Source organism: Oryx dammah, unplaced genomic scaffold, assembly GCF_014754425.2.
Source record: "Oryx dammah isolate SB20612 unplaced genomic scaffold, SCBI_Odam_1.1 HiC_scaffold_2, whole genome shotgun sequence".
Taxonomy (NCBI): domain Eukaryota; kingdom Metazoa; phylum Chordata; class Mammalia; order Artiodactyla; family Bovidae; genus Oryx; species Oryx dammah.
Window position 1 is genome coordinate 100,490,828 of NW_024070186.1, and position 20,089 is coordinate 100,510,916.

The 20,089-nt window shown below is 36.5% G+C and overlaps 1 protein-coding gene across 1 annotated transcript in view; it reads right to left on the minus strand.

Annotated features, from left to right (window-relative positions):
- Positions 1–20,089, minus strand: part of NECTIN3 (nectin cell adhesion molecule 3) — a 118,265-nt gene that overhangs the window by 25,639 nt on the left and 72,537 nt on the right. Inside the window, exons 6-7 of the mRNA XM_040224926.1 lie at positions 17,477–17,615; positions 15,628–15,712 (exon numbers count right to left, since the gene is read on the minus strand). Coding sequence (XP_040080860.1) covers positions 15,628–15,712; positions 17,477–17,615 — 224 coding nt within the window. The remainder of the gene's footprint in view (positions 1–15,627; positions 15,713–17,476; positions 17,616–20,089) is intronic.

A 20,089-nucleotide genomic window follows, 5' to 3' on the forward strand; every position in this document is an offset into this window, starting at 1 on the left:
CTGGTTCCTCTGCCTTTTCTAAATGCAGCTTGAACATCTGGAAGTTCATGGTTTACGTATTGTTGAAAATGTTAAAGAGAATTTATCATTTGTTTTTCAGTCTCTCAGTTGTGTCAACTCTTTGCACCCCAAGGACTGCACCACGCCAGGCTTTCCAGTCCTTCACTATCTCCCAGAGTTTGCTCAAACTCATGTCCATTGAGTCGATGATGCCATCCAATCATCCCATCCTCTGCTGTCCCCTTCTCCTCTTGCCATCAATCTTTCCCAGCATCAGGATCTTTTTCAATGAGTCCACTCTTCACAATAGGTGGCCAAAGTGCTGGAGTTTCAGCTTCACCATCAGTCTTTCCAATAAATATTCAGGGTTGACTTCCTTTAGAATTGACTGGTTTGATCTCCTTGCTATCCAAAAGGAGATCAGTCCTGGGTGTTCATTGGAAGGACTGATGTTGAAGCTGAAGTGCCAATACTTTGGCCACCTGATGTGAAGAGCTGACTCACTTGAAAAAGACCCTGATGCTGGGAAAGATTGAGGGCAGGAGAAGGGGACGACAGAGGATGAGATGGTTGGATGGCATCACTGACTCAATGGATATTGCTTTGGGTAGACTCCAGCAGTTGGTGATGGATAGGGAGGCCTGGCATGCTGTGGTTCATGGGGTGGCAAAGAGTTGGACACGACTGAGTGACTGAACTGAAATGAACTGATATAAACTAAACAAATACAAGAGTAGACTTATAAAATTTAAAGTTCAAATTAGCCATTAGCACATCTTCTTTGATGAAATGTCTATACAGTCAGCCCTTCATAACTGTGAGTTCCCCATAAGAGGGTTCAACCAACCACAGATAGACAGAAATTTGAAAAAATTTTCCAGAAAGTTCCAAAATGAAAAACTTTAATTTCCCCACACATTTATAACTATTTACACAGTATTAATTCTTATTTACAAATACTTACAAAGTGTTTGTATTGTACTAAGTACAATGTAATTATAAAGTAAATGAGAGATGATTTAAATATATGAGAGAATGTACATAGGTTATATGCAAATGCTATGCTATCTTATATAAGGGACTTGAGCATATGCAGATTTTGGTATCTGCAGGGTGTCCTGGAACCAATTTCTCTGCACCCTCCATACTGAGGGATAACTGAGTTGCAAGATTTCTTTATTTATTCTGGATATAATTCTTTTGTCTTATATATGTGTTGCACATATTTTCTTCCATCTCTGGTTTGCCTTTGTTTTCTTACTGATGTCTTTTGAAGATCAAACATTTTAAATTCTAATGAAGCCTAATTCATCACATTTTTCCTTTTCTATTCTACATTTTTGTGATGTAGTATAATTACTTTGTTTTGTAAACTGCATGTACACACACATGGCTTTACAGTTTTACATGCAATTCATATCTCAGCAAGAAGTAACCACAGCAAAAATTTTCAACTTTGCAGCTTACCTTTTCTCAGATATAGCCTATAATTTCTCAGGTTCTACTTAAATGTAAAGCTATTTTTTACATCATATTTCAAAAGGGGTATTTGTGGTTTCCATGGGAATACATGTACCAGCAATAAAGCATTTAAAATGTTTCAAACAAATACATTTACATGGCATTTCTTTTAATAAAGAGGATAGACAGCCTAAATAATTAATGCCCACCAAACATTTGAAATTGAGACTATTACCTTTGTAAAGTGCCAATGAATTTAAAATAGGAATCATTATAAAGCTAAGTATTCCCTTTCAAAGACCTTTAAATTCTCTTTCTTCTGAAGTTACTTATGTACATGAAATATTCTGCAGTTATCAAGTTTTATATTTCATCATTTATTCATTGTAGTTAAAGCCACTGTAAAGATTTCATTCAAAGTGTATTTTAAGCTTTAGAATCTATGTGGGCAGTCAGTCATTAATTGAAAACCAACCATAAAACAATGTATAATTTGCATTTTAAGAAGAAAATCTTTTTCTTCCTTAAAAAAAGGTGAAAACATTTAAAGTAATTTTTCCTTTGTCAAACTGCTCTTTATGAAGACAATAAAACTACATGGAAATAGATCTTGAAATCAAACTCAGTGAAAACACAAATAGTCAGCTATCTCTAATGTTACTGCTTTTAGTAACTCATTAACAAACTAACTAATCATATAGTAAAATAATATGCTCAGAATCAAATTGAACTATCTATGAAGAACATTGGTCCCAAGTAACACCGATGTTGTTTTTCAACCTAACACCAATATTATTTACTTAGGGGAAAAAAAGAAAGAAAAATCAGCAGATAGGACTAGAATGGGCCTTAAAATTCAACTTTACTTCTAATTCAGAAATGATTCCTATAACATACAATAAAAGACATCAGCTGAGTCCTTTTCCCAACAAGGCCCACGGGGAAATATGTATTACTTTTGAGATATCAGCTCCATTATCAGACAGACCCTAACTATTGGATAGGTCTTCTTTATACTGAGTATTAAAATCTGTGCTCCTATGCCCTTCATCTTCTGATCCTAGCTGTTTCCTAAAGTTACAAAGAAAAATTATACTCCCCAAACCAATGGAACAATAGGAAATCATCAAGGAGTTCAGTTCTGAGGAAAAACCAAAGAAGTAACTATGTAATCACAGAAACGCTAAATGAACTTAAGCTTGCTCTCTTGAAAAATAAGAAACAGACCTACCGCAAGTCATCAAGAGATAACCTTGAATATATTACATACATATTTGCTAGTAATCAGCACACAGAGGTAAGGAGAATTGTGCATTTTTGTAAATATGTAAATGATTTTAACAAGCTTAATGATTTTTGAAAAATATTTGCATGGAAGCATCAATGATTCAAACCAAAGTACCTCTCTAGATAAGTAAGTTCCCCCCCATAATGGCTTATTAATTCCTCAATAATAAAATAGTCCAAACTATAAAAATAATTTTTAAATTTACACACCCAGAGAAACACTTTTCACTTTGAGGCTGGCTTCTTTTCAGAATCAGATTCCCAAATAGCAAGCAACACATTAAAAACACTGAATGAACAACAGGCTAACTGATTGCCCTGCACATATCTAATTAAGCAAGCATCAGGAAAGCAAAGGACTTCCCACGTGGTGCTAGTGGTAAAGAATCCGTCTGCTAATGCAAGAGAAACCAGAGACTCAGGTTTGATCCCTGGGTTGGGAAGATCCCCTGGAGAAGGAAACTGTAATCCACTGCAGTATTTTTGTCTGGAAAATCCCATAGACAGAGGAGCCTGGCAGGCTACAGTCTATAGGGTTGCAAAGAGTTGGATACAACTGAAGTGACTTAGCAGCAGGTAAGCAAAGAGAGTACATAAAATTGAGGGGACAAACATCTTGTTTAGATGATGTGTCAAAGAATCAACAAAATAAATCTGGAATCATGCCACAATCTAACTTAGCCAGTGCCGACAGCAAGTCTCTGGGGAAAGAGAGCAGTAACCATGTCTACCATCATGCCCAGGTACAAGAAATTGTAACATGGTAGTTTGGTAACTGTGGAAACTCATCTGACTGACTACAAATGCAGAAAGGGTGAAACACTTCTATATTTATGTAAGAAAATGGAATAATTCAGTGGCTCTAGATCAAATGACTAAGGTTAATTCACCCAAGGATAAACGGGAGTCTTGACTACTTTATCCAAAACAAACCCTTTAGAATGTTTTTCCATTTTTTGAAAGTTTCTTAATTTTTGGCATTGTAAGGATCATGAATTTAATTTAGTATTTCTAATCAATTTCTAACTTGTAGCACTAAAAGTACATATATATGGCTTGTGCTTTATCACTGAAGTTTTTTTTTTTTTTTAAAGACAATGAATGGACTATTTGTTGTTTAGTCGCTAAGTCATGTCAGATTCTTTGTGACCCCATGGACTGTAGCACGCCAGGCTTCCCTTCCTTCACTATCTCCTGGAGTTTGCTCAAACTCATGTCCATTGAGTCGGTGATGCCATCTAATCATCTCATCCTCTGTTGCCCCTTTCTCTCCCATGTACTTAGAAATAGAAAACGCTATTAAAAAGTTAGAGAAAAGGCTTGGGAAAATGCAAGAAAGTCTCAAAATTGGATATCCTGTGCTGTGCTTAGCCACTCAGTTGTGTCCAACTCTTTGCGACCCCATGAACTGTAGCCTGTCAGGCTCCTCTGTCCATGGGGATTCTCCAGGCAAGAATACTGGAATGGGTTGCCATGCCCTCCTCCAGGGGATCTTCCAAACTCGAGAATCAAACCGGGGTCTCCTGCATTGCAGGCAGACTCTGTACCAGCTGAGCTACCAAGGAAGCCCCCAAAATGGGGGATCAGTTCAGTTCAGTCACTCAGTCATGTCTGACTCTTTGCGACCCCATGAACTGCAGCACGCCAGGCCTTCCCGTCCATCACCAACTCCTGGAGCTTACTCAAATTCATGTCTATCGAGTCAGTGATGCCATCCAACCATCTCATCCTCTGTCATCCCCTTCTCCTCTCCCACCCTCAATTTTTCCCCAAATCAGGGTCTTTTCAAATGAGTCAGTTCTTCGCATCAGGGGGCCAAAGTATTGGAGTTTCAGCTTTAACATCAGTCTTTCCAATGAATATTGAGGACTGATCTCCTTTAGGATGGACTGGTTTGATCTCCTTGCAGTCCAAGGGACTCTCAAGAGTCTTCTCCAACACCACAGTTCAAAAGCATCAATTCTTTGGTGCTCAGCTTTCTTTATAATATAACTCTCACATCCATACATGACCACTAGAAAAACCACAGCCTTGACTAGACAGACTTTTGTTGGCAAAGTAATGTCTCTGCTTTTTAATGTGCTGTCTAGGTTGGTCATAATTTTCCTTCCAAGGAGCAAGTGTCTTTTAAGCTCATGGCTACAATCTCCATCTGCAGTGATTTTGGAGCCCAAAATATATAGTGACACTAAAGCATGAATATGTAAAATCAGGACAATCCTGGAAATTCTAGGATACAAGATTGGTGTCCCATTATGTTTGGAACATTTGATAATAATCAACAGCCTGAGTTAGTCTTCCCATAGTGCTTCCATGTTAACAGGCAGCAACAGATAGTACTAAATTAATCTCTACTGATTTCTATTATTAGTCTCTGTTCATCACTATTATTCTCTGATGCTAAGTCAGGCATTGTGGTAGGCACAGAGGTCTCACTGACACTGCTGCTGCTGCTAAGTCACTTCAGTCGCGTCTGACTCTGTGCGACCCTGTAGACGGCAGCCCACCAGGCTCCGCTGTCCCTGGGATTCTCCAGGCAAGAACACTGGAGTGGGTTGCCATTTCCTTCTCCAATCCATGAAAGTGAAAAGTGAAAGTGAAGTCGCTCAGTCGTGTCCAACTCTTAGCAACCCCATGGACTGCAGCCCACCAGGCTCCTCCGTCCGTGGGATTTTCCAGGCAAGAGTGCTGGAGTGGGGTGCCATTGCCTTCTCTGCATACATCACAATACGAAAAGAGCTGCCTAAAGCAACACTCCGTTTAGGTCAGCTTCATTTAACCATAATTGAATCTACTTAGGAAGAGACTTAAAAAAAAAAAAAAATCACTCAGCATGGTTTACTGTAATTCACTGAATGAATAAATGAACACTGTAAATTCAAACATATGGGTAATATTTATCTAAAATAAAACATCATTTACATTACTCTCTCAAAAGTTCATGTGTGGTGTTTACTAATTTTTTATATTTAACATGTCAAAATAACTTCAAGAATTTGCCAAGACGAAAATTAAAACTAAATAACCAAATTCAAAGTAAAGTTTGATTTTTAATGTCTAAATAAAATTAAATTAACTAGTAAGTAGTCTGTTCTCTGAAAACAACAGTGTTAGTTTGTTCTAAACATTTAAAATAACAGCTCTCTCAGATTTCTCTGTAACTGAAAAGGAACCTCTCCCAACTAAAACCATGACTGCTTTTAAGAATGCTATTAGGTCCCCTAAAATTTGGATGAAAATTTCATTGTACTTAGCTTACTGTATTTAATTTCAATAGATCTTTTACTCCGTATTACTCGAGTCAATCAAGAGTCACCTTTAATTAAGACTTATAATTCCTTGATGGCAGTATGAATTTAATGTAGATCTCAAATAAACCACTCAAAATTTAATACTGACTGCACTTGAAGTATGAATAGTCTAAATTTAATTCTTTAAAAATCAAGGCAAAAACTACAATTTAAGTAAATTAATGGTTAGGATAATACTTTTTTTCAGGAGTTCCCAAGTAGTATTGAGGCATTAAAACAGTTTTATTCCTCCAAAGTTTAGCATTAAATCTGAGTTAATATTTGACACTTGAACATGGTTTATGAGGTGCCTGAAAAGTATTCTGGTGGTTATATCAAAAAGTGGATGCTCATTTCCAATTAGGAGTTGACAGTGATTAAATCTTGGGAAAAGATATAGATTGGCACCTTGTTACATCATCTTGGGCTTCCCTGGTGGCTCATATGGTAAAGCGTCTGCCTACAATGCGGGAGACCCAGATTTGATTTCTGGATCAGGAAGATCTCCTGGAGAAGGAAACGGCAACCTACTCCAGTACTCTTGCCTGCAAAATCCCAGGGATGGAGGAACCTGGTAGGCTACAGTCCATGGGGTTGCAGAGTCAGACATGACTGAGCTGTTTCACTTCAGTTCACTTACATCATCTTACTCAAAATTACTGATGGACTGGCTATAAAAGTCCAAGAAGCTTAAAATAAATTTTCTAGGTGTTACACAAGTAGAAGGATGAGGCGACATTACTAAAGACTTTGATGTCTTCCTTTTCCCCCCAAATTCCTGAAATAATCCTCAATTAGCTCAGGAAACTGTGACTTTGCAAACAATTAATTTCACTACCACTGTAACTCAACAACAATTACTGAGTAGCTTTGTACAGTGAAGTTTATTAGATACAAAGAAAGGTTACAAAGGCAGTAGTAAGTCACAGTTTCTCTTTCTAAAGATTTTATAATTAAGAAAATAGAAAAACAGAAGACTCACAAATACACATCTATTAAGAATAATGAATATGTAATATTTATAATAAGTCAGTTCTTACACCTTATTTATAGGTTCAAAATGAAGAAAGAAAATGAGATGTTTATCACAGATAGAACCATGAAGAATTTTACTATAAAAAGTCTTACAAAAAGATGTCAATTAGATCTTCTCTCTGGATTGCTCAGAACATCTTAAAAGGCCAACATTTAGTATTTTACTTTAATCATCTAATTATTTTTTCTTTTTTTTTGGTAATGAGTATTAGTGACTGGGATGAAGCCAGCTCTTTTCTGTTATTTAATCTACATAAAATAATTCAATATTTGTTAGAAATAGTTCTGAGGGAACTATTGTTTTTTTTTTCTTTTTCCTTTTTAAGATGGTCCAAACGTTCCCACTCAGTCCAGCTACAAATCAGAAACAATCAGAATCAAGGTAAGATTTCAATTCCTTTCTGAAAAATCACATAATAAATGCACTTATGCTGGTAGTACCATTAAAAACACTAAAATGCAATTAAACCCAGAATCTTTAGAAATCATCTCTCCAGGTTCCCCAGATTCATGCTGGTTTACATGTATACAGTAAGTCTGAAATAAAGTTTCTTAGAGTAATTCTATAATTTATAGCAAGTCAGAATAAGTGAATTTGAATCTTTTTATTATAACAAGGTTGTTAAATCCCATTTGATTCTACTGAACAAGAGGTAACAACATGACTCAAATGTTGTTTTTCATGTACCACTTACTACTATTCTATCTTTAAATTTTTAGTAAGCATCTTCTCTCTACTAATTACTGTTTTTAATACAGATGAATAGAACATATAGAGATAATGGCTACTTCATTACCAAGGACCACAAAATACTATTATTTATGTCTCCTGAGGATACTAGATATTGAAGGAATGCTGGTGACCAAGAAAAACTACTGTCTTTGAATTAACTCACTAAATTTCCTAATTGTTGATGCTTTAACAGGAAAATAAAGAAAATGATACATCATGAAATGCATTAACCAAATTAAGACAAAGTAATAAAAATAAAAGGGAACATTTCATGCAAAGATGGGCTTCATAAAGGATAGAAATGGTATGGATTTAAAAGAAGCAGAAGATATTAAGAATAGGTGGCAAGAATACACAGAAGAACTGTACAAAAAAAGACCTTCATGACCCGGATAATCACGATGGTGTGATCACTCATCTAGAACCGGACATCCTGGAATGTGAAGTCAAGTGGGCCTTAGAAAGCATCACTACGAACAAAGCTAGTGGAAGTGATGGAATTTCAGTTGAGCTATTTCAAATCCTAAAAGATGATGCTGTGAGTGCTGCACTCAATATGCCAGCAAATTTGGAAAACTCAGCACTGGCCACAGGACTGGAAAAGGTCAGTTTTCATTCCAATCCCAAAGAAAGGCAATGCCAAAGAATGCTCAAACTACCGCACAATTGCACTCATCTCACATGCTAGTAAAGTAATGCTCAAAATTTTCCAAGCCAGGCATCAGCAATACATGAACCATGAACTTCCTGATGTTCAAGCTGGTTTTAGAAAAGGCAGAGGAACCAGAGATCAAATTGCCAACATCCGCTGGATCATGGAAAAAGCAAGAGAGTTCCAGAAAAACATCTATTTCTGCTTTATTGACTATGCCAAAGCCTTTGACTGTGTGGATCACAATAAACTGTGGAAAATTCTGAAAGAGATGGGAATCCCAGACCACCTGACCTGCCTCTTGAGAAATCTGTATGCAGGTCAGGAAGCAACAGTTAGAACTGGACATGGAACAACAGACTGGTTTCAAACAGGAAAAGGAGTACGTCAAGGCTGTATATTGTCACCCTGCTTATTTAACTTATACGCAGAGTACATCATGAGAAACGCTTGACTGGAAGAAACACAAGCTGAAATCAAGATTGCCGGGAGAAATATCAATAACCTCAGATATGCAGATGACACCACCCTTATGGCAGAAAGTGAAGAGGAACTAAAAAGCCTCTTGATGAAAGTGAAAGAGGAGAGTGAAAAAGTTGGCTCAAAGCTCAACATTCAGAAAACGAAGATCATGGCATCCAGTCCCATCACTTCCTGGGAAATAGATGGGGCAACAGTGGAAACAGTGTCAGACTTTATTTTTCGGGGCTCCAAAATCACTGCAGATGGTGATTGCAGCCATGAAATTAAAAGACACTTACTCCTTGGAAGAAAAGTTATGACCAACCTAGATAGCATATTCAAAAGCAGAGACATTACTTTGCCAACTAAGGTCCGTCTAGTCAAGGCTATGGTTTTTCCAGTAGTCATGTATGGATGTGAGAGTTGGGCTGTGAAGAAGGCTGAGTGCCGAAGAATTGATGCATTTGAACTGTGGTGTTGGAGAAGACTCTTGAGAGTCCCTTGGACTGCAAGGAGATCCAACCAGTCCATTCTGAAGGAGATCAGCCCTGGGATTTCTTTGGTAGGAATGATGCTAAAGCTGAAGCTCCAGTACTTTGGCCACCTAATGTGAAGAGTTGACTCATTGGAAAAGACTCTGATGCTGGGAGGGATTGGGGGCAGGAGGAGAAGGGGACGACCGAGGATGAGATGGCTGGATGGCATCACTGACTCGATGGACATGATCTGAGTGAACTCTGGGAGTTGGTGATGGACAGGGAGGCCTGGCGTGCTGCGATTCATGGGGTAGCAACGAGTCAGACACGACTGAGTGACTGAACTGAACTGAACTGAATAAAAATACACATTTAACATTCAAAAAACAATGATCATGGTATCCGGTCCCATCACTTCATGGCAGACAGATGGGGAAAAAGTGGAAGCAATGACAGATCTTCTTTTCTTGGGCTCCAAAATTATTGCAGATTGTGACTGCAGCCATGAAATTAAAACATGCTTGCTCCTTGGAAGGAAAGCTATGAAAAACCTAGACATTGTATTAAAAACCTTTGCCAACAAAGGTCCATGTAGTCAAAGCTATGATTTTTTTCAGAAGTCATGTATGTATGTGAGAGTTGGACCATAAAGAAGGCTGAACAACAAACAATTGATGCCTTTGAATTGTGGTGCTGGAGAAGACTCTTGGGAGTCCCTTGGACTGCAGGGAGATTAGATCCAGAATATTCACTGGAAGGACTGATGCTGAAGCTCCAATACTCTGGCTATCTGACGCAAAGAATTGAGTCATTGGAAAAGACTTATGCTGGGAAAGATTGAAGTCAAAAAGAGAAGAGGATGGCAGACGATAATATGGTTAAATAACAGCACCGACTCCATGGACATGAATCCGAGCAAACTCCAGGAGACAGTGAAGAACAGGGAAGCCTGGCGTGCAGCAGTTTATGGGGTTGCCAAGAGTAAGACACAACTTTAGAGACTGAACGACAATTACAATAAATAGCTGTGAAAAGAAGAGAGGCTAAAAGCAAAGGAGAAAAGGAAAGATATAAGCATCTGAATGCAAAGTTCCAGAGAATAGCAAGGAGATATAAGAAAGCCTTCCTCAGTGATCAATGCAAAGACATAGAGGAAAACAACAGAATGGGAAAGACTAGAGATCTCTTCAAGAAAATTAGAGATACCAAGGGAACATTTCATGCAAAGATGGGCTCGATAAGGACAGAAATGGTATGGACCTAACAGAAGCAGAAGAGATTAAAAGGAGGTGGCTTTTGAACTGTGGTGTTGGAGAAGACTCTTGAGAGTCCCTTGGACTGCAAAGAGATCAAACCAGTCCATCCTAAAGGAGATCAGTCCTGGGTGTTCACTGTAAGGTCTGATGCTGAAGCTGAAACTCCAATTCTTTGGCCACCTGATATGAAGAACTGACTCATTTGTAAAGACCCTGATGCTGGGAAAGACTGAGGGCAGGAGGAGAAGGAGACAACAGAGGATGAGATGGCTGGATGGCATCACCAACTGAATGGATATGGTTTTAGGTAGACTCTAGCAGTTGGTGATGGACAAGAAGGCCTGGCGTGATCCAGTTCATGGGGTTGCAAAGAGTCGGACATGACTGAGCGACTGAACTGAACTAAACTGAACTGATGCTGGGAAAGACTGAAGGCAGAAGGAGTAGAGGATGAAAGAGGATGAGACAGTTGGATGGCATCACCATCTGACTTGATGGACACGAGTTTGAGTAAGCTCTGCGAGTTGGTGATAGACAGGGAAGCCTGGCGTGTTGCAGTCCATGGGGTTGCCAAGAGTCAGACATGCCTGAGTTACTGAACTGATATTATTTATAGGAATATAAATTAATACATCTAGTTTGGCCAGCAATGTGACACCTATTTAAATGTAAAAAATATTCATAGCAGTTCTATTTTTTCCATATATTTTATAAACACATGTGTATAATAAAGTATATAAAACTATGCTCAATGCAACAATTAATGTAACAGAAAAAGAAAGAAAACAACCTAGGAAAATCATCAGGCAATCTGTGGTGTATCAACACAGCAGAATACAATTACAGCCATTAAGAATGACATAGAGAAACAGAAACAGTTCTCAAACATGAATGTGCATTAAAATGCACCTGGAAAGAAAGTGAAAGTGAAGTCGCTCAGTCCTGTCTGACTCTTTGCGACCCCATGGACTGCAGCCTACCATGCTCTCTGTCTATGGGATTTCCCAGGTAAGAATACTGGAGTACGTTGCCATTTCCTTCTCCAGAGGATCTTCCTGACTGGGATCGAATCTGGATCTCTAGCATTGTAAGCAAGATGCTTTACCGTCTGAGCCACCAGGGAAGTCCAAATTCACCTGGTGAGCTAGGTAAAATGCCCACTGTCACCAATCCCTGGGATTGTGATTCAGTAAAACTGAAACTGTGCTCCAGAATCTTCCTTTTTAGTAACACAGAAGATTTTGATTAAGGTGGCAACATTAGTCATTCTGAAAAATATTGGTTTGTAATAGTGGAAAAAGCAGTTTCTAGAACAATATGTATTCTATGATCACATTTATGTTTTTTAAAAATTAAACTACTTGTAGATATAAACAAGGATGATGTATACTTCAAAGTAAACATGTGGGAAAAAGTCTGGGAGGATATTTAAATTTGTAACAACAGTGACCTCTGTGAAATAAATAATATATTTGGGAATAGGGGGATGAAAGAGAACTTTAATAGTTAACTCTATAAGTATCTGTACTATTTGCATTTTTGTACCAAAAATATACTTATATATTACTTAAAATGTTACAAAAATAGGCCATAACAAAAAGGTAAAATATATTTTAATGTCATGAGTTAATATAGTTTCCTAAATGGAGACCCACTTTTGTAGGATTATCAACTAATAATATAACAAGGTGGTGGTATTTCTTTTTTTTTCATATTCATTAATTTTTTAATTGAAGGATAATAGCTTTATAGAATTTTGTTGTTTTCTGTCAAACATCAACGTGAATCATTCACAGTATTTCTTAATTACTCTTTACCAGGCAAGAAATTCCTCTTTTTATTTCCTTCTTTTTATATTTTTGTGGGCCTCCACACATCTTCTCTGCAGTGTGGTAATAGTTCCCTTCCCACTCAAGGAAATTACCTCTTCACAATACTAGGCCTCATTTCCCAGCTTATATTTAGAGTGAAAATCCTCAGGTATGAGTTTGGTAATATTCCCTGGTGGCTCAGACAGTAAAGAATCTGCCTGCAATTCAGGAGACCTGGCTTTGATCCCTGGGTTGGCAAGATTCCCTGGAGAAGGAAATGGCTACCCACTCTAGTATTCTTGCCTGAAGAATTCCAAGGACAGAGGAGCCTAGTGGGCTACAGTCCATGGGGCTGTAAAGAGTTGGATGCAACTGAATAACTAACGGGCTTCCCTGTGGTTCAGATGGTAAACAAATGTAAGTAGTAAGGATCTTTTTCTTTGTGTGGTTTCCCAGGGGTAGAACACCAATGGGTAGAACAAGTGGGACTCTCTTCCTTAAGGCCATGTAGTATTTGGGAGCATGACCTGGTATAAGGACTAAGGACTATTGACTTCAACTAGAAATTAACCTCAGAAGTTTAAAGCTGACAAGTTATCTACTGAAGCAGAACATTATTATGGCATTTACTACTGCTGCATGGTTATCATTGCATGAAGCTAATTAGATAGTAATTATACACTTACAGATTTCTAGGTAACCAGCAAACAGTTTTGTGTATTTTGCATTTTGGTATCACAACATTAGTTAAAACACAAACAGCCATATAATTAACATATGACATTATAATGCATGAATCACAACAAATTATCTTACTGATGGATAATAATTTCAGCTTATTCTTAAAATCTTTATAGAATTAAGAATTATTTCATTTCTAACTTGTTTTGACTCTCCTAAGCAAAATGACGCAACCCGGTGACCCTTAGCAATATCTTATAGACTCAATTTAATAGCTAGAAGAGGGAAACAGTCAATCCTCACCAGCTTAATTTTACAGATGAGGAAAAAGTTACAGTGATCCTAGGCGGTCTCTGACTCCAAAAGTCTAGGGTTATCCACTGCAGATGCTGTCCCACCAATTCCCTTTCTAAAATTTCCATTACTCTTTCACATAACTGTTCATTTCCACCTAGATTTATGCCTGTGATTATGAAATTTATTCTAATCAACAATTGAGTAATTTTATCACATGCATCAAAAATCCTACTTCCAAACTGATCCATCCAGGAAGCTTTCTCTGACTCCAAGGATAAAAATTTTAGTCTATACCATTATCAAATCATCCAAGAAAGATCTTCCTTTTGTGTTTATTTAGCAGCACTTACATACATAGAAATTATATTTTCTTAACTGAAACCAGGTCCCATGATCTGTGCCAAGTAATTTTTTTCAATTCATAAACTTTTATAAATATTTAGTTTGAAAATATTTTAAAAATAGCATAATAAGTTGATTTTATGGACAAGAATAAAATTATATGCAATTAGGGTTGTACTAAAAATTACTAACAACATTCTTAAACTATCCCCTCACCTGAATCTAGAAATCCTCCAGTTAACTTCCAGCTTTGTAGAGGGAAGAAGGTGGCTATCCTATCCATCTGCAGCAGTTAACAACACCTCCAGCTAAATCCTTTGCTGACATTTCACACTGCTTATCAATTTAATTCATTTGCCAAAGGAGATGTGAGGCTGTACTCTGTGTTAAAACAATAGTTCTGAAAAGACAGGTCACCTTCATCTCTAGGACACCAAAGTTGTGCGAGATGACAAAGCTGGTACCCACTGTGAGTGAGTGCACATTCTGTGAAATGCTCCTCCCTGCCCCACTCAATGGCACCCCACTCCAGTACTCTTGCCTGGAAAATCCCATGGACAGAGGAGCTTGGTAGGCTGCAGTCCACGGGGTCGCTAAGAGTCGGACATGACCGAGCGACTTCCCTTTCACTTTTCACTTTCATGCATTGGAGAAGGAAATGACAACCCACTCCAGTGTTCTTGCCTGGAGACTCCCAGGGACAGGGGAGCCTGGTGGGCCGCCGTCTATGGGGTCGCACAGAGTCGGACACGACTGAAGTGACTTAGCAGTAGCCCCACATTCAGGCAGTTGATCAACTAGTCGATCTACGGAACAGAAGCTGAGAACATCTAAACAGATATATGCCTTTTAAGTTTTCCTCCAAATTAAATAATTAATCAGTGGGCAACTGATTTGCCTTATTCAGGGTGAAGATACAGGACATATTTTAGAAGAAAAATATTCCAGAATAGTTTCTCAGGTAATAAAACTCCAATATGGGGTTAGAGTCCCATGGGTGATAGAGGAAAGAAACAAAAAAAAATTAAAATTAAAAATGCACGCATGCTAGGTCGCTTCAGTTGTGTCCGACTCTGTGCGACCCCATGGACAACAGACCATCAGGCTCCTCTGTCCAAAGGATTCTCTAGGCAAGAATACGGGAGTGGTTTGTGATTTCCTTCTCCAAAATTTAAGAATAAAAGTATTCAAACATTCCATTGGCTTAAACTTTCCTAAGTAGAGCATATTACTTTAGATATAGAATCTAAGACAGAAGGGATATAGAATCTAAGACAGAAGGATTGAATCAGTATTTTCACATGAACTTCTGTAAACTGATTCTAAGAGAAAATTTAAATTATCATCAGCGTAAAATGGGGCCCAATATTCATGTTCAATATTTTAAATTGGAATATAAACCTTTGGTTGCTAAATAAAAGAAAGCAAAAACTTAGACCTTGCATATACTGAAAAGAAACAAAATACATATGCCAAGGAGAAAAACTACTCCATCACATATTAAACCTTAAAATTCAATTTTTCTTTTTATAGGAAAATGCATATTATACAATAGATCTGTATGTCAGTAAAACTGTATTAATAATAAGTCTTCAGTCACAGGCTTTAAGCAAAATTTGTACTCCTAATAGAGTGTTGATTTGTTTTACCTATACCAGCCATAACTTCTTTTATCCAATTTGTAGACTAAATTTGATTCCTTGAGTGTTTCACAGAAATTATTATATAATACTTAATGTATAATGACTAAATAATATTTAGAAATAAATATTGAAAAATTTGAGACAGACACTACTTCGTAGTTTTTATTTTATTTCATTTTAAGTGTACTCAAGGATACTTACTTGATATAGAAGGTCTTTCTGAAGCAAAGGGGGAGACTGTTCTTCATACAAAGGAGGTGGTTTATGTGTGGGTGGAAGGTCGATCCTGCATGAAAATGTTTAAAAAATATGATTACCACATTTCAGAAAAGACAAAACAAAAAAGGGGAGTGGGGAACCATCAAGATTCTCTTAAGTTTTGAGAATATTTTCCTCATACTAACATTTGTATTAGTATACATGTTTAATTCAATTCTTACATTTCCATTAATCATATTTGGAAAAAAGTAAACTAGCTTTACAGGTTCTAATGTTTAGGAGTAATCTGAAATAATTCTTCAAAAATTTTAAAAAAGCAACCCATATAGAAGCATTTTTTGGAAACTGTTATTAAGCAAGCAATCTAGTATATAACTAGGCTTCCCTCGTGGCTCAGTCGGTAAAGAATTCACCTGCAATGCGGGAGACCTGGGTTTGATGCCTGGGTTGGGAAGATCCCCTGGAGGATCCCATGGCAACTCCCTCCAATATTCTTGCCTGGAGAATCCCCGTGGACAGAAGAGCCTGGCCGGCTACAGTGCACGGAGTCACAAAGAGTTGGACATAACTGAGCGATTAAGCACAGCACTAGTATATGACTAATTAAGTACTGCATATTTTTTACATGTGACCATGCGTACGAACATTTTAAAATAGTCAACTGTGTGATGGAAAACACTTTCCTCCCAAGTGTCATAACAGTGATTTGAAAGACTTAGGGCTTCCCAGGAGGTGCTACTGGTAAAGAACTCGCCTGCCAATACAGGAGACATAAGAGACCTGGGTTCGATCCCTGGGGTGTGAAGATCCCATGCAGAAGCGCATGACAACCCACTCCAGTATCCTTGCCTGGAAAATTCCATGGACACATATGAGCCTGGCAGGCTACAGTCCCCAGGGTCACAAAGAGGAGGGCATGACTGAAGCGACTTAGCATACATACACCAAAGACTGTATCTTAAAATGGTAATGAAAAAATAAGTTTATACTACATTTTGGAAATACTCTAAAATTAGTTTTCAAAAGCCACGGTCACCCTTAGAACATGGATCATGTAAATTAAGATTTTCAATCTACAAACCATTATAAATCTTGCCATCTGAAACAAACAGAGGCTATTATATCCTTGGGGAATGCATTTACCTTTGCCAAAATGACCTAATCTACTAAAAAAAGTATTTTCATATAAAGCCATGTGAGGTAAGCAGGAAAAGTATTATTTACATTTCACAGGTGAAGTAACAAAAGCTGCTGATGGAATTAAGTCAACTGGGACATCAGTCTTTTGACTATACAACAAAGTGCAATTTCTTTTTTATAACTCTAATGATTAGGTCCAAAACATTCCTTTCTCTTTAAATAAAAAAGATGCAGATTTTGTAATTCACCAAAATCAAATTTAAGATAAAAACTTTAAAACTCAATGTATTTAATGACTTGGCAGCTGAAAGTTATATCTATACATAACACAGGCATATACAATCTAAAGAAGTAAACTTCTAAGACTTTTGTATGTCTTTCAACTACTTCATTGAAGACTTGCATCTTTATTCAGAAGGCAGGAAACATAAAGGATCATTATGCTACCATTTGGAAAGATGTGTAATATACTGTAGGAAAAAAAAAAAGAATATATTTTGTCTCTAATAGCCCCTTGCAACTGTTTACCAAGATGTAGTTTGAGACTTTCTGATAAAACTAGCCATCTTACAGATACCTAACAGTATCTTTATTTCTATCCCTCAGACACTTTTCACATGAGTAGCTGTAATGATAAAGACTGACACACACTGAATATTCATAGTTGAACACCAGCAAAAAAGTTACCTACACTTTGTCAAGGTAGGATGGTCTCTTTTTTCGAGGAGTCAACAGCACAGTCACAAAGACAGCAATGATGAAGAGGGCAAGGACAGCTCCTATTACAGCTCCAGCTACGGCTATAGAAGAGGTCTGCTTAAATGGAACATCTGAAAAGTAACAAAAATTAGTTTTTTTCAAGCAACTTTACAAAGAATTCTCAAATTTCTGTCCTCTGATTTCTACAATGTGCAAGAATGTTATCCAGCCACAAGCTCAGAAGACCCCAAACTTGATGTTTCTTTTTAACGCTCACACACTCTTTGCAAGATGTAACCTTAGTACTCCAACTTTACTTTTTTAAAGTTATGGAAAGAATATCCCTCGTCACGTATGAATGAGTGAATCTACAGTCTATGGGCAAAGAATGTCTTAAGAAAAAAGATGAAAACTAATTTCTTATTCTTAAAGATGATAAATGAAAACTATTCAGTATGCTTTAATGGAGTTAGCCAACACCATATTCAGCTTTTATTATATTAAAAGAAATTCTATTAAAGAAACCAAAAATCTTCAAGAAAGGGCAAAATAAACTAAAAAACAGAAAATACCCTAGCTCTAATAATAAACAGTCAAAATTGACATTGCACAATTTAAGTTTTTAAAACAGAAATGTGACTAAAACAGTATGTGTTGCAGATAACGTCTCTTAATTAACACACATTTAATACACAGTACACTTTAAGATAATGTTTCTATCTCCTGACTACACACTATATAATTTCTGAATACCAATTTGTCATTTCCAGCCTGTATCATAAAAATTTTATAAAAAAGGATTTTAAAAACATATTTAATAGTTAGCATTTCACACAATTTTTTTAAAAAAGCCACCCTATTTTATGAATTTCCAAGTAAAAGAATTTACTAAAGTTATTTTCAAATGTAAGTATTATGGATGTTACAAAACAACTATCAATCCTTATGCATAGGTATTATTGTGACAATTTCAGCCATATTACACCCAATAACTAAATTTTTTATTTTACTTTACAATTCAGTATTGGTTTTGCCATACATTGACATGAATTTTGAGGAACAACCCATTAGTTACAAAAAACTTTCAATATACTCAATTTATCTAACCAATAAGATATTTAAGGTAACATTCTATAAATGAAGATACTTTTGTTCTAAAGTTAAATGTTCTACCCAAGGTCATTCAGTCAATGAATAGGAGAGAACACAGCTTGAAATAAAGCTAGGTTAGCACGTGTTACAAACCTCTACCCTACCCTACATACACCCTTTTGGGGAAAGAATGGTTTTTGCAACATCTAATATAATCTCTTCTTTTGGGTCCCCTATTTGGAAATAAAGAGCTCTTTTGTCTTCAATTGAACTGATGCTCACATACATCCTTAAATAGTTACCACCTGGACTCCAGACATGACAAGTTTAAATAGAATCAAAGCACTATCAGTTTTGAAATATTTCACCTACTTACCATCATATAATTTCCAAATATACTGTATTAAGGAGTATTTTTCAACTGTTTTTATTCAAATGTGAGTCACGTGGTGTTTCAGATTGCTAAAAAGAATGTTTCACTTCTTTACCAATTATACAAATTTCCTAGCAAACTAACATCTTAGGTTTGTTAATGTGTCATTTTATTAGTTTTATTCTAGACTAAAAATCTTACACCAGTGAGTGCCAAGTAACCAATTTGAACAATAACTCAAATACTGAACAGAATCTAAAAATACACAATTATTGCAAACAGTATAACCTGCTTCATCATTCAAATACATTTGCTAATACATACCTGGTTCATCATTTATTGTTGCTCATATCTCTAACCAGTACTAACTCCATTTGAATATGTGCTACATGAGGAAAAAAAAATGAAAACCAAGCCAAATATACTCTGCTTTTATAAATGTAGAAGAGACTTGGGATGATATAGGGTTAACCTTCTCATCTATACTATCACTTTTTCCCACCATATAAATTATAGTTTCGTATTCAGGTTTTAACAATAGGCCAATTGAAACCTTTTAAGGTTACAATGCAAAAGTTATTTGACCAACATCATACACCTTGTCAGAGGCAACATTTTTAAAAAATCTCCATGTGTCAAGTATGCTACCTATTTCACACTAGTCTATACTTTCCCTTTAAGAGAAGTTTTTCTTTTCCTAAGGAGTAAAGTGACCCTATCATTTTTGCCCTAGTAGGGAGAATTTAAATTTGAGTGTTCTTACTTTGATGATAATAACAAAGTTATACCATATTTAGAGTAATACTTCTGAAATTATTTTTCAAACACTCAGGTTACTTTTTGAATGTGATTAGTCCAAATTAAGATTTTAGGTATGAATCCATTTACCAACTGGATATCCTACTCCACACAGGTAAACTAATTATGTCAAGTACATACACGCCATAATTTCATGTTTTCTTTCTGATTTTTCAATTCTTCAAATCTTTAATTAAGAAAAGAAGAAATAATACATTTAAGAGCATTAATATTTTAAAGGTATTAACGGGTGATGAACACTAGTATGAAATGTAAATGAAAAGCTAAAGTTTCTTGCATTCAAGTTAAAGATTTTTGACAAAATTTGAGAATTTAGCCCCA